The 16,988-nt window shown below is 31.5% G+C and overlaps 1 protein-coding gene across 1 annotated transcript in view; it reads left to right on the top strand.

Moving 5' to 3' along the window:
• The window catches only part of LOC124358513 (fat-like cadherin-related tumor suppressor homolog), a 733,849-nt gene that overhangs the window by 498,844 nt on the left and 218,017 nt on the right, over window positions 1-16,988 (top strand). Inside the window, 1 exon segment of the mRNA XM_046810807.1 lies at window positions 16,387-16,493. Within this exon segment, the coding sequence (XP_046666763.1) occupies window positions 16,387-16,493 (107 nt within the window).

Below are 16,988 nucleotides of genomic sequence, written 5' to 3'. Positions count from 1 at the left end.
AGCGCCTTGTTCTCGTATTTAATTTGTTAATACTCTTAATTTCAGTACTTTGAATATTCTGACGGAGTTGATAGCATGGATTAGACAGGTAGTACATAGCGTTAGTTTTACAAGTAGAGTTCAGTTTTAGCTAAATGATCTTATATTCTTTTGTCTAACTTTTTGTTTTACTTTTCATTTCACTTCTCTCAACAAAAAAGAGAACAACATAGTCTGGCCGGTTTGGTCAAGTAACGAGGCGTATATATTAGTTCCAAAACGAGGATATTTCGTTGTGTATCTAACTTTGTTAATATTCTTCAGTTTAGTACCTCGGACAGTCTAGCCAAGTTTGTAGCACTGTTTAGACAGTAGTTTTCGAGTTCTATATTTCACCTCACATATTTTCTCTCACATATCTGTTTTATATTTTAATTTTAGCTCCTTCAGCAATCTTTCAAATTAGCAGTATTGGATTCGACATCTCTATCTCTACTATCTTATGTGATTTTAGTCCTGCCACAGTCTTTCAAAATACTGTAAAGTCTAATGTTAGCTGTTTATCAGCCCTATTATCTATTATTTATACCTTTTAATTACTTTTACTACAAGTTTATATAGGTGCGTCCATTGCCGCACTTATTATGTTACCAAGGTATTAGGAGTTTTCGAACCTGACGAAGAGTGAAGATCTCATGCTCGTAACAAAGTGTTATACTTTTTTAACTTATAGCGATGCAAATCTCGAAATGCTACTGTCCTTTAAAATTACTTGTTATATTGTAACACATGCATATAAAGCATGTTCTCTTCTCAGAGTGTCCTTGTTATATTTTCCTAATACCATTGAACTATACACTGTCACCTGTCAAGTCCAGTTATTGATAATTCGGTAATTGCTTTGGTACCTTTGTGCCAGTTCCAATACAAACGGTATCGGTCCGGGTTCGTTACGGTTTCTGAATGAACCTTTACAAAAGTGAAAAACTCATCAACTTGCAAACGATTTAGTTGAAATTGTTATCATGTCGTATTACGTAGAGATTGATTTAATTGTTATTTGAAGAATTATAATTTGTATTGAGACTACTAAATTGTGACAGTGGAATATATATTACGTTTGGCGATCGGAAACTTTTTATTACAATAAGTGTAATTATTTCCTGATAATAGGTTGTTATGATGTAATATTTGCTTCATCAGATAAGACGTAAACCTGACTGGTAACATTGCTTTGTACGGACTGACTGTTTATGTTATAATGCACACTACCGCACAATTACCAACCGCTACAACAGCGTCAGAGGTACTTGAACCTTACCTGACAGAGCCCTCACGCTCTAATTTAATTAGTTGGTCGTTTGGACACGTAATTGAATGGAAGCATAATTTCCAAGGATATTTTATAAAAAATTTGTTTTCCTATGTATATTTCTCATTCAAAATAAATAATATGGTGTCGATATTTTATTTTCTAATGAATAAAAATTTGAATTTAATTGTGTCGGTAATTCATTAGTGTGGTTGAATTCTTCTCTAATTTGCCATAGTCGATTAATTAATTTAATTTGATACTTGATGTCCCTCCAAATAGCCACACAGGGAGATCACTGACGTGGAACAATTGTCCAATGATTTCGAAATTATTGCCCAATATTGTAGAAACATGATTGCAAAACCGTTATTTTACACGATATTCTAATACAATTATAGTCTTGCATTGTAACATCACTTTTATTAATCAACTGAAAGGATGTTGGTCGTGTGCAATCATTTTCGGTTACAAGAATAGAACTTTCCGTTTTGAAAAGAGTTCTCAAATGTTTCACCGATTAGATCGATAGTTTTCAAAGCTATCGCCCTTTTCATGATTTATATTGACAGTAAAATGCAGTTTCTAAACACAACAGCTGATGTAATGCTTAACTGATTTAAAAGAAATTATGTATAGGAATTATATTAAAAGCTTTACATTTTTATATAATCGGAAGATAAAATAATTGTAGTATTACGGTGATTTCTGTAGTAGAAAAAAAATACTTACAGGAGTAGCTACTCCACAAGTCTAGGATAAGCTAGCTAGCCAGTCTCAAGCAATGAAACATTTTAAGATGCGACACATTTGGGCAAAATTTATCATTTTTGGTACTGCGCTGTGTAGACCAAAAGTCACACTTTTCCAGAAACTTGTAAGAAGAAGTAAAGAAATAAGTGTAACTGTGACAGGAGCTAATATGGGCGTCTTCAGTTTTCCTACTTTTGGTTATAATAAGTTGTTTGATCACTGTAAATATTAAATTCATATTTTAAATTAAAACATACGATTGTTGTTGAGGACTATATATACTTTATATCGATTGATAGTCTAGGTTTTGAGATACGAATATTAGGTATCGATGATTACATTCTTTTACATAAAAAACCGTGGATATCTTTTACCAACAAACATTTGATATGGGTTATAATGCAATAAAGAGAAAATATATTGGTATTTTTAAATTTACTTTTTTTCGAACAAGGTTTAATATGATTTCTATATTTTTTTACTATTTATTACTACGCTGACAATATCATAGAGGTTTATTACAAGAAAGATGTAAAAATAACATCTAATTGTACAAATGCATCATTCATTTGAGATTTAACTATATAAATTACACGAAACATGTATCTTTATTCTTCTGTGTTTTTAATTGTATTACTTGTTTTCTATCTCAATTTAAATATAGTGTGCAAAAAGTTACAAACTTATTATTTGCCATGTTTTTTCCTTAACAGCTAGGCTTAGTGGTGAAAATGTCTATTATATTATATTCTGCCAACGTTGCCTTATGAATCTTGTTACATGAAAGGGGTCAAGTGGTTTGATTAGCTTCTATATTATAACTTTATGCCAGAATTTTTACTTTGATTCTTTTGTAGTGTTCTACATATCACCATCAAATAATAAAGTATCATCGGTTTCCTTTCATCCTTGAAGGAATCTATATCCATCATCTTCATTCAAACTAAGCTTCTTCAGTTTGTTGAAAATATAATGCCCTGTAAGAAAGCCTAACTTGAATTTATCGAGAACTTGAACTTTTATTTCTCGGCACAGAGTCTACTCAAGCCTCCCCACCCTTCGGTTCTTCGTTCCAAGTAGTTCTTTGGCTTGTCTCATCCGTGGGTTACTGTTCAAAAGAAGTCCTCTTTCGTTTCGCTGAGATTCTCATTAAATGATGAAATGTCTAGCGTGCTTCCGACATCAAGTCCTAAAAAGGCGTTGGAGGTCCTTTTCTGGATATATTGTCAGCCTAATATCTTAGAAAATACCTTAGAAATGACGTTACAAGATAATTTTCACTTGACAATATTCATATTTTTACTGTACCTTTATAGTCCATTACACTATAGTCTGCGATATATTGGTTTTCCTGGCATAATATGCATAAGTAATATATCAAATAAAACAATATTCATTGTAAGGATGAATGTTGTTGCACTGTTAATTACATAATTTCATTAACGGCAAGTAATAAGTTTATCGTACTGGGTTTGCATCCAATGATAATATTAATTAAAGGATGTTGTAGAATAAGGTAGAAACTATGTATTAAAAATACCAGAATTCATAATTAAGCAGAAGATAAATTTTCCAACTGTTCAGACAGTATGCATTTGTTTACATTTTTGCTACTTTTAATAATGGTTAAATTGACCAACGAAATCGACTCGTTGCCACTCGTACTCATTACCACCAGTCAGATATTCTGTGCTCGGCTCGTTAACAATTATACATAAAATTAACCAAGCTCGGAGCTTCGCACAGATCGAGGGCTTGTTTCCAATAAACGGGGCTGCGATACTTCAACGAGTTCGCTTATTTGGTGACATTGACAAATCTTGTCACAGCTGCTGAAAATAGCTTCTCTGAGTACAGCGCGACTAATTGAATATTTATGATTACACTTCGACAAGAACTGAGTGTTCGTCTTACTCAAGGATGTTGGTTTACTCTGTGGCCTCATTTTAAGAGTTGTTGGACGGACCCTGTCTTCGTGGTTGAATAATTAAAATTCTTTCTAAATTTGATAATTTGCAACTAATTGTTGTCTTAAATATCGCTTAGAAACGTATTTCTAATGAAATAAACAATATATAAAATTTTGTTCTGTCTTACATATTATTCTAATTTTCGTTAATTTAAACAAATAAATAAATTCTAAAATTTTTTATTTGCCGTGTTCCAAAATTTATTTTTGGATCGACCCTATAATCTTGCACAAAACTTACACTTTCATTCACATTTAACACATTGTGTGAATTAAAGACTGAAATATATATTACTGATATGTATATAACACCTCCCTTGATATTTTATAGTAAAATATTTTGTGGTTTCCCAAAAGCGATTCTACCACAAACAATTTTAAATACAAACTTTATTTGTAACCACTTGTAACAAAAATTTTATAATAAAAAACCCTAGAAAGAAGTTGTATGTATTTTCAGGAACACGGGTTATTTGTGCAAACGTAAGCATATTCTTTTTTTTAGGGATAGAAACAATACAGGATAAAGTCGTTAAGCAATGTCTCCTTCAATGTATAACCTAGCAATATTTGTGCATTAAGTAAAGAAAAGAAACATCAAAGATCCAGTGGTGAAAATGTATAAAGAAACATAAAAAGTCCATGGAATTAGTAGTATAATAAAATGGAAATTTATGAGGATACAATGATAGGAACTGCGCTAATGTTATCAGTATATATGAAAAACGTGTACGTAAAATCACTCTTTCCTAAAATATGCAACAATATGTTACATACAAGAAACATTTAAAAGTATTATTACTGAAGAAAGTTAACTATATTTACAATAAATCTACATATTAAAACATTTAACTGTATAATTACGGTTTATAGTCCTGTAGACAGGAAAACAGAGTAGGGAGCATTCATGCATGCAATCAATCATGCTATCATGCACGCCCAGACTGCCTGCCCAATATCGGTTCTGAACAGTTCACAAATGTTTATGAAGTCAGAGGTTTTTCATTAAAAAAGTTCCATTGATACAAATGGTGAATTCGTATAATTTATAAATAAATTTTTAGTGGTAATTATTTTACAAGGCATGATTACGCCCTACCAAGATTATAGCTACATCTGCTGCTATTTCACATGTCCATGTCCATGTTGTGTATGTGTTATGCCGTGTGTGTGTGTGTGTGTTTTGTATCACATAATAGTACTTATACTGTTTGTTTACTAAAGTATTTATCGTACAATTCGCTCTTTCGTGGTTATCAGAAAGTCGGTTGTCAAAATTGTCGGTAACGTTTAGCCGAATTTCATGGAGTGGGATAAACTTTCATGTAACTCGGTGTTCCCTAATATAGGAATGAGATACTTCATGAAAATTTTAAAGAAATTATATTTCTCCAAATGCCGTGTAATATGTTTCACTAACGTTCAGCCAATTAAGCATAGTTGAATATATTTGTATCAGTTAACTCAACACAAGTATATACTTCCTAAATTCAGTTTTTTAGTTTAAATATATTACTGCATTTTAAAGTCTGTATAGACCCCATGGTACGTTATCGTTGGTATGAAGTTAAGAAACAGTTCGCATGAGGGGTACAGACCGTAAAATATGTTGCGTGCCTGGAGGAAATTGTTATTTGTAGTAAACTGTAAGACGCAATACCGAAACTACAAAGATTTAATGCACCGACATGTTTTGCGTTTTTCGCTGTGTATTTTCATCACGGTAGACATTGCTTAAGTTGAAACTTTATTGTCCATTGCTTCCACTCGTAGAGAAGAAAGAGTATGCTCGAATAACCTATGTTCCTGACAGTAAATATAATTTCTTTATCGTGTTCTTATTACATAATGTTTATTACTTGTGGATTTCTCCTAAACTTGGAACTTGTATCTTACGATTCTGTATTTCTTTGGCAAAGTCCATAGTGCAATCTCAATTTTGCTTGTCGATTATTTTACTGGGAGGACAAATCCAAACTAAATTATTCTAATTATTAAAATTGAATCTTAATATAATAAAATATAACTGTAAATATTATACAGTTTCTTCATTATTACAAACAATACTACAACCGCCGAATATCGTAAGTATTTAAACATTAACCTCTAATAAAATAGACACATTTACTGATGCCATTGAATTATTACATACGTGCTATCTGAACACGATAGGGATATTTCGTATTTCGGTTAGATTTATTACTACTTTTATCGTTCCGGAACGCCAGTGTTCTTAACGGAATATCGTAAATGGTAAGTTTTACTCAGACGTTTACTCAGAACCTTTATGAGGGTTATTTATAGTGTTGGAGCATAATAAAACACAAATTTATAACTTCCTTTGTTTTATTATAGGTATTTTTATATCATTCTGCACTGCTTTATACTCGCATAGATGTAAAACATTATAAATAATATTAGATAAGCTAATGGTACTGGTACTAATGAGCGTGAAAATAGCATTTTAATGTCAAACTGCAGTAGGGAAAGATTGTTTGTGTTGTTATTGATATCAAGCCTTAAGACCTTTATCTGTCAAGAATTTATTCTACAACATATGACGCTTGTTTTAGATACTGATCATAATTTTTAATCAACTTTTTTCATGCACTTTCAACACGCGTACTACTTCAACAAATCGTGTGGTCTCTAGTAGCTCACATTTAATCGTTATTGGGGGCCAAATTTGAACTAATTGCACAGCGATTCGATTAATGAAATTGCTGCAGTTTACAGTCGCTTTGTTGGTGTCCGCTAAGTGAGAATTCACTGTTTGAACCACAGATTGTTTGGCATTCAATCATTTCCGGTAAATATTTGCCGCTAACGTATTTACCCACAGTTTTAATGCGTTTATTTCCTATTTACAGTTCTTCCGTTTATGGTATAATAATTCATTAATATGAAGTGTATTGGAAGTATTGGAAAAAACATGCATTTCTTGAATAAATATTAATTATCATTTTAAAATATTCCTTTTAGTGCAAACTTGTAAAGTAACTAACAGAATATACAAACACTATTTGTAATGATATGTTACGTGGTATATAATTGTATGGGTCACGGATACATTAAAAGATTCATCTATATTCTAATGTAACTCATGAGTAATCTATAATGTTGACATTCGATAGAAGTATTTATTATGTACGATTGATATTGACCTTACTTCTCATCCTAGTATCCAAACAAGTACCATTAAAACCTACCTCTTAAACTATTTGCCTTTTTAAGTAATCTTAATAGTCTATTGTCAGAATGTAAATATTACGTACAGATAATATTATACAGCACAAACAATATTAGCGAGGTGGAAAAGACCATCAAAAAAGGTTTTAAAATTTTTTAAATTATTGTTTTCACAATGGAAGTGTTAAAAGAATAACAAGATACTATTTCGGAAATGTTCCATTCTTATATAATACTGAATGTATAACACATATAACGATGGCAAACATAAAACTCCTATCATCCTTTCTTTAGATTGTAACTTAACTAAGTAACTACTAAGCATTAACTACTACTAACTACTGTATTATACTACTGTTACAATAATAAAACTGTTAATATTTCATTAAGTAGAAGAATTCTGCAAGTATTTTTTAAATACCTTCAATTTGAGCTACACACGAGATAACGTATCTCGCCTAAAATTCATCCAGCTTAGTGATAAATTTATTATCGGCTGGAAATTTATAAAGTTAGCAATCAAGGTCATATTGATAGATTTAATTTTTAACTTTTTGTATTCCTTCTATGTTTAAATATTCGGTTTTCAAGGAGGATAGTTAAAAAAAAATGTTTTACTGATATGTGCTATAGTTTTGGTCACATTATCAGTATAATACTTACACAATGATCCTCTTACATGTTCTCTTTGTGGCTTTCCTTTGCCTTGGGGTCTGGTCTATTGTCAACGCCTGAATAAGAGAAAGAGAGGAAATACTTGTTTACGAAACGTTGTATTTAAATATATCTTGCTAGCGAAAGGGTGTGTAGGCTACTCCTGTTATGTATTGCAACGTACATTTTTTTAACAAATCGTAGTTACACTGTTTTTATGTATAACAGATGAACCTTAAAAAAAGCGCTTCAACCTTATTCTGAGTAAATTCTATATTTCGTATCATCATTTCCTACAAAAATATTTAAAAAAATATATATATTGCGTGTGTTGAAGATATCTGTTTTGTCCTATCTAGTAATAGATAAGTTAATTAAGATTAATATATTATTTTAATTTACAATAGGAATTATTTGTAATTTAGTTTAATTTTACTTCTCAATTAAGAGCATGTAAAAATAATCTTTTACATCGATTTTACTTAATAGACAGAGGCAAATTAATTACGTATTCAAGTTATATATTTGACGAATTATGGAACCAACGAATAATACAGTAACTAAGTTTGGCAAAACGAATTCTCTGTAGTTACTGTCTACTTGTGTTAGATCAAGACGAAAGGGAATATTTGTTGGAATTATATTAATTGTTTGCGGTTTATACTCATAGTATTAATGCTCTGGTTTTTAGACTAAGACCCTGGCGAAATAGTAAGTATTTGATAGGACATTTAACAAGGCTTAAAGAAGAGTTCCCAAAATGAGCAATCAACCTATTTTCTCTTATTAATTCAGCCCTTTGTATTGATGTGCAGTGACATCACTTGAGTTCTATATCTCTAATCTGGAATTTACGATGTTCGTCTACCAGTAATATTCTTTATATCTTTGAGTGGCAGTACTTTACTGTACTTATTAGTGTACAGTATTAAGGGGCTTTTACACAAAGGTTATATTTCAATCCTGTATGAAATTCATAATTTCATAGTGTTATACGTTTTTTAACATATAACAAAGCATAATGTCCGAAATGCTGCTTTCCTTAGAAATTATTTGTTTAATTATTATTTATAACGTATGCATATAAAGCATGTTCTCTTCTTCTACTGTGCTTGTTATAATTTCCCTACACTATTGAACTATACACTGTCACCTGTCAAGTCCAGTTATTGATAATTCTGTAATTGCTTTGGTACCTTTGTGGCAGTTCCAATACAAACGGTATCGGTCCGGGTTCGTTACGGTTTCTGAATGAACCTTTACAAAAGTGAAAAACTCATCAACTTGCTAACGATGTAGTTGAAATTGTTAGCATGTCGACTTACGTAAAGTTTTATTCAATAGCTAGTTAAATAATAAATAATATTTATATAGAATTGAATCTATTTAAATTATGATATCATGAAGTATATTAACCGTAATAGTTAGGTTTAACAACTTACTTGATTTTGTAGCTTCTTTGGGAACAGATCACAAGGTCAATACATGGTTTCCTTGTAGTACGCATTGTTTTGTAAAGAATCACATGTATTTTGGTCGTATTTCAATAAAATACCAGTATATTATTTCACACCAAAATTCATAGAGCGATTAAGAATGGACTATTAATGACTAGTATTTATTTATATGACTGTCTAATATGAACTAGATAATCTATAACCCATAATAACAAATATAACTTTAGTTCATCGGAAAGAACATAAACCTGACTGGTAACATTGCTTTGTACGGACTGACTGTTTATGTTATAATGCACACTACCGCACAATTACCAACCGCTACAACAGCGTCAGAGGTACTTGAACCTTACCTGACAGAGCCTTCACTCTCTAATTTAATTAGCTGGTCGCTTGGACACTTAATTGAATGAGAATGTCATGTTCAAGGTCATTTTATGAAAATTTCTAACACACTAAGGCTTAAATAATATAAGAAGTAATATTAAAATATTAGTTAATTTAGTATATTTCTCATTGGAAAAATGGATAACTATGATTAGGAATTTGAAGTTATTTTGGCGGTTTTGATTTGGTTGTGTATGTGGTAAAATTATCCCATTGTTCGTAAATTATAGTGGCCTTTATGGTTGAAATATGATTTACATAGAACATTATTTTAAAAATTATTCTAATACAATCTCGAACCCTGTTGTAAAATCGCCTATATTAATCAGCTGAAAGGATTTTGTTCATTTGCCATCGTTTTGAGTTGCAAGAATAGAACATGCGTGTTTCTCACGATTGAAACCTATGCTGTTCTTTAGCTATCGAAAATTTTAATGCATATGGCTAAGCTGGATGACATCAATATATGGCCATAAACTCGCCAGACCGAAAAAATGTGGTACTAAAACAAAAAAATTACCCATATACCTGTACCTACAGTGAGAAAAGAAAAAGAAGATAAGTAGAAAGAACCAAAATAAAAGCGCACTGCAGAATACGTGCTGTACAAGGTGACAGACTGCTGACACATGAAGAAAAAGATAGTTCCCAATCCTTGGAATGTAGCGTTCGATTCTTGAAACATATAACGATGGCACCTGTCCGAAATCCCTTTATTTTCTACAAATATGCAACGTCAATAATAAATGTTAACAAAGAATCAATTAGTTCCTTCCCACTTCCAAAAACATTTTTCTGTTATGACTAATGTATCTTTTCTGTTTTTGATTTTTCACATATAAAATTCAAAATACACCATCTTCCAGCATTTAATCTAAGAAAGCTCTCATGTCATTTCTATTTACTTTTTAATTCTTAGATGTTTTTTTTTTACATTTTTGACTGATTAGATAGATAATTTTTATTGCTATCATACTTTCCAGAATTTGTATTGACAGGATAATTCGGACTCTCTTAACACAGTAGCGTAATTACTTTATAAGCTATTTATACTAATCTATGTACAGGAGTATTATCGAACGTTTTAGACAAATACAAATAGAATGATAAATTACTTGTAGTTATAATTGAGATATCCTGTAGTAGTCAAAATGAATTCTTATAGGGGTAACTTTTAGGCGTTCCTTGGATAAGCTAGCTAGCACAACCTTGGGCAATGAAAAGTTGTAAGACGCGACACATTTGTGCAATATTTATTATCTCGGGTACTGCTCGGTGTAGACCAAAGGTAACGCTTTTCCACGAACTTAAGCAATTTAAACTTTTGTACTCATAAGTTTAGAATTTTATGTAAGTTATTAAGATGACTGGATGTAAAAATAACATAGTATCAATGCTAATGGACACTATGAATACTGTATTTTTTTATTACTACAACAAGAACGGTATAGTGTAGTATTAAAGTTGTTTCGATAAAATATTTTTTTATTCAGTCTTATAAAAAAAATATGGCGGTCGTTTCAATTGAATTAAAAAATATTTTTGCAATAAAGGGAAAGCAATTTTCTAAAAAAAACATTTTGAAGGTTTTTGAGTGTCTAAAAGCGGTGTTAGCATTTTAATCATTTATAAATATTTTATTATTTGTTCCAGTTTAAGAAGTAAACGAACAAGTACGAGTAATACGAACTAAATTTAACTTTTTGCCATTTTAACGGTCCCCGATGAATCGGTAATAATACATTCGAAGTATTTATCCATGATAAGTGTGTTAAGTCTCATTATTTGAAATGTTATCGCAGCAATATTAGAAAAAATGATCAGTTCCATAATTTTCAACTGGTCTAATAAAACCGGGGACGATTGTGTCTAAACATTTGACTTATGTTATAACCCAATAAAAAACCAAAATATTAGTATTTTAAAATGAACATTTTAGTAAAATTTATGTGTTTATAACTATTCATTTTCCAAGACGTTTAAGACGAGTCTTCTTCATTTTTTAAATACTGATTACTTTGCTAATAATATTATAGAGGTCGTAGCATAGAGGTTGGACAAATTAATCTTCGATCCTGTTAATACATGTGCGGTTTGAGATTTTACGATGACAGCATCACTTAAAATGAACCTTTATGTTTCGTTCCTATCTCAAGTGTAACATAGTTATTTTTTTAGACGATGCTAATTTTCTACATGTACTGTTTTTCCTTACTCCTTTATTAACGGTGAAAATAGCTATTTATATAATATACTGCCTCTTCATTCTAGTCACATAAAAAAACAAAAACTGAGAAGCGTTTATACTACATCCCTATGCCAGAAGATTGATTTTGGCTCTTTGGTAGTGCGCTTTATAGTATTATTAGATAAGGTATTTCGATCAAAAGTTTTGGAGCTGCAATTTCCATTTTCTTGAAGGAATCTAACTTCATCTTTCAAACCAAGCTTCTTTTGTTCATTGATAATACAATGCTCTGTAAGAAAGCTTACCAATACTTCAAGTCTGTATTTATCGAGTCTGAGAATATTCTCTGGTTGCCTCCGGTCATTTTTCTCAAGTAATTCTTTGGCTTGTTACATCTCCAGGTTAGTGTTCGAAAGGTTTCTCTGCTGATAGACTTTCTCTGATATTCTCAAAAAAATCACGCCTTTTAGACGTGGAGAGTAAAACTTTCATTAACAAGATAATTATATCTTGCCATTAACAGCACTTAGTAAATTTATTGTATTGGTTTTACTTCCAATGATAATATTAATGAAAGGATGTTACAGAATGAGTGTTGAACCATACATTTAAAACACCAGATTTCTTAAATTATCACCAGATAAATGTTTCCAACTGCTCTGAATATTTTCTTTTTTTACTTCTTTATTAGTTTTAGTAGTGTTTAAACTAATAACTACATCGAATTTTTACCACTCGAAAAATCATTACAACCAGTCAGAATTTTGTGCTCAGATCGTAAAACTATTACACATAAAATTAACCAAGCACAGATACAGGGCCTGTTTCCAATAAACGATTCTATGATGAATTTCGAGTTCGCTTATTTAGTGACATTGACAAATCTTGTCACGGCTGCTGAAAATAGCTTCTCTCAGTACAGCGCGACTAATTGAATATTTCTGATTACATTTCGACAAGAACTGAGCATTCATCTTACTCAAGGTTATTGCTTTATTTGGTGAGTTTATGTTTAGGAATTGTTGGACTTGGTTCTTGTCATCTTGGTTGAATAATTAAAATGTCTTTTTGCTGTTAAAATTTGCTAACTAATTGTCTTAAATATCGCTTAGAAGAGTGTATCCAATGAACTAAAACAATATGAAAATCTTATAGTTTTGTATATTAAATGTGTCCTAATTTCCGTTTATTTTTTAAAATTGATTTAAATATAAATATTGTATTAGGAGTGTCTCAATTTTTATTTTCAGATCGTTTAAGATAACGGGGCTTGTAAGATATTTTTACCGAAGACGCTGAAAGAATACCTATAACAGGAACGCCCTTTAAACGGACGTGATGATTTTGAGAATATCACAGAAATTCATGGGTTCCAACAGAGAAACCTTTCGAACACTAACCTGGAGATGTGACAAGCCAAAGAATTACTTGAGAAAAATGACCGGAGGCAACCAGAGAATATTCTCAGACTCGATAAATACAGACTTGAAGTATTGGTAAGCTTTCTTACAGAGAATTTCATTAACAATGAACAGTAGAAGCTTGGTTTGAAAGATGAAGTCAGATTCCTTAATGAAAACGGAGGTTGCAGCTCCAAACATTTGCTCAAAATACCTAATCTAGTAATACTATAAAACGTACTACCAAAGAGAAAAAATTAAACTTCTGGCATAGGGATGTAAAAAACGTATGCAATAAAATAACTACATTACACTTGAGATAAGAGCGAAAAATAAAAGTTTATTTTAAGTGTTGCTGTCATCGTAAAATCTCACACTAAAAATGTATTAGCAGAAATAAAGATTAATTTGTACAACATCGATGCTATGACCTCTATAATATTATTAGCAAAGTAATCAGTATTTAAAAATGAAGTCTCGTCCTAAATCTCTTGGGATATGAATACATTTAAAGATATAAATTGTTCTAAAAATTCTCATTTAAAATTTGTGCACCTATTATAAAATCATCCAAACGGTTACATTAGTTAATAATCTGCAATCGAAACTGAATAGCTCTAAACTGGTGATATAAAATGTGTAAAACACATGTTTTGGCCCTGATTGCCTAGTCTTGTTGCGGGGAAAAACATGTAGTATTTAGTGCAGAAGAGGCAAGTCAGACCAATCTACAACTTGATGGACTGTTTTGAATTCCGTCCAAATGAATGTCCAAACGCCACTTCCTCAGCAATATTGATGTTTCTGCGTCGATTTCAATACAAGATCTCAATCTTTTTCATTTCGGCAATATTCAAATCTCCACGGAATCTTTTTATAATAAGAATACAACAAGGGGAATGCGATGTTTGTGTCAGTTACCATGTATTGTAGACTGCAGTTCTTGCAACATAACAGGCATACTATTATTGTCAGGTCGTTATCATATCACGATGCGCGATGCAACACAGCTCCAGTGTCATCTTCTGATAACGGCTGGACTGTGTATAAGAACAGCTGATCGGCACCGATGAGAGATGTGCTACGTCCGATATGTTATACTAAAGAAATTTTAACTTGTTCTAGGTTTAGAGAAACTATTAATAGATGTTTCTTAGCATGTATGTGAATATATATAGCTGGTACAAGATGACTTTCAGATCTGCGGGAACTTGCAATACGGAATGCGTCCATCTATACCATGTGTTGTATTCAAGTAAATAACATTAAAGAAAATTAATTGCTGATAGTGTTCTCAGCGTCCTCTTCCATGTTTCATCATAGTTCCTCTTTAGTTTATGTAATATTCCTTGCTTCTTTCGATTTATGTTTCAGCGATCTAAAACATTTTTAGATATAATCTTTCTTCATCTTAACAATCTTATTTTATGCATTGGTTAATACGATATTGCTTCATCTTGGTTCTAGAAGTCTCACTGCTTGCCTGTAGTTTGCAGATTACTGATATTTAGCGTATAACAATTTTCGCCTTTAGTTAGCTCTTTTCTCATGGTAGTGTTAAGTTACCTTCGCAGGATCATAATCTATGTAAACGTTTTAGCTTTTGGAAGGATACAGGCTCCAATGTTTTCTTTTATTGAATATTTTGTTTTGGAATACCTCGCACATGAGTTGTTCCTACTTTTATTCACTTTTTGACTCCAAAAATCACGATTTTTCACAACAAATTAGCTCTCTGGAAGTGCTCCTGACCACTTTAGGTTACACAAATTTGAAACTATTCACTTTAAAGAGATTTCAATAAAAAGCGTGTTTCGCCACAAAGTACAGTTGAAAAACAGGGCTGTTACTTTACCTGGATTATTTATTTATAGATCATTGTACGTTGGAATGAACCTTACGCTTACTGTGGGGGCAACATAATTGCGCGATTGAGTTGTGAATGGGGAAATCGCTGAGATTTAAACTTTATTTTATTATTAGATTCACTAGTTAACTATTAATATTATTATTATCCTCCATTCCTTTTCATCCCCTATTACTATTAATATTATATTATTAGGTTTTTAAGAGAACTAGAGGGTGACAAGAACATCACGTACATCATGTTATTATGCTGATCATTCATTAGGTCCCTGAAGATCTTGGTTCATTGTAAAACTACATGAAATGTTCAAATGGTTAAGTTCTCTAGGGAATTAAACTGGTCAGGTAGTTAGGTTTCAACGGTTAGTGATTAATATAACCATAAAATGTGTTTTTTGTATGAGTTGTTAAGCTTATCAGTAAATAAAGGTTGACTATTTTTTGTATAGTGTAATTAGTGTTATCAAGACAGTAAAGTCACTGTTTACAATACTGTTGAGAGAATAAAATTCACGAGAGTGTACAGAAAATCCACGAAGTGTTTTCTGGAGTATAAAATTATCAGACTTCCAGTGGGATACAATATAAGTTGGTTATCGGATGAAATGCTGAAGAGTGTAGACTACGTGTGACTCAATCTCTTGACTCCAGCCAAGATAATTACGCGAGTTAAAGTGGATCACGGTTGTGGGAGTTATAAGATCATGATGGAAACTGCTGATTGTTTGCCGTTATTTCGCCTATAAGCGGCTTGAGTGGGATATTGCATTAGCTTCTTTATATTAAACGAAGTGAATAGTGACAGAGCAAACGTACCAAATTGTGGCAAAAATTGCCGATTGCTGTTCTTACATGTTTGCTTTATAACAATATCTATAAGGCTTGTAGAAAAGTACTTCAAAATAGAAACTGAAAGTTGGTGTTTCATAAACAATCATTCTTTATCATACTCTTACATTTTACTTTACTCTAGAAGTTTTTTTTTATAAAAAAATTGAATATTACAACGATTAATTGTTATCGACTAATGTTAAAATAGAATATTCAGTTCTGCATTTGATTTCTCAACTACAAATTGATTCTAAAATTATATGATTCTCAATGTATGTTTTTATTGCAATTGCACTTTCATACTAATACGCTTTCCAAAGCATTGGACGTCACAATATAAAGAGAGTTGTGTGTTGCTAGGATATCCAATACTGTAACCTGATTTCCACGTCTGTTTCCAGGAAACATCTGGACAGAAGCTGTCCTGGACCGAGAGACTACCCCTCACTACTGGCTCACAGTGTACGCCTATGACCACGGCGTGGCTCCACTCCATTCTAGAGCTGAGGTTTGTTATAGTCACATAGTATATTTGTATCTGTACTGATTTTAAAATCTTGGCTTCACAAATAACTGATTTGTCAATAATACAGTCGTTCAACGTTCGCCACTAGGCTCTTAAACGTTCATCCTGAGAAATGCAAATTTTTTAAGGTGTCTAATATAAATATTTCGTCTGTACACTTTAAAGTTTGCTTGATAATGCATATAGCTAATATAGCTAAGAATTAATTTATAATGGTGCATGTCCAACCATTTGGCTCAGCGTCATTGAAGCCTATATGTTGGTAGGCTGACACATTGTGTGTTCTGTACCTGTCCGGAGGACATCTCAAGAATAAAATGAGCTATAGATTTGAAATATCTGGCATACTCTTTTTAATACCTTTTAAATTATAAAATAAATTATTAAAACTTAAAAAATTTTCAAAATATTTTAATTTGTTTTATTGTATAAACATATAAAGATTACTTAACGATGCATTTTTGTGAAAAAATCATT

The sequence above is a fragment of the Homalodisca vitripennis genome, chromosome 3, assembly GCF_021130785.1.
Source record: "Homalodisca vitripennis isolate AUS2020 chromosome 3, UT_GWSS_2.1, whole genome shotgun sequence".
In the NCBI taxonomy this organism is placed as follows: Eukaryota; Metazoa; Arthropoda; class Insecta; order Hemiptera; family Cicadellidae; genus Homalodisca; species Homalodisca vitripennis.
The sequence above is the reverse complement of the archived record's forward strand: the minus strand, read 5'-3'. Positions and strand labels throughout refer to the sequence as shown.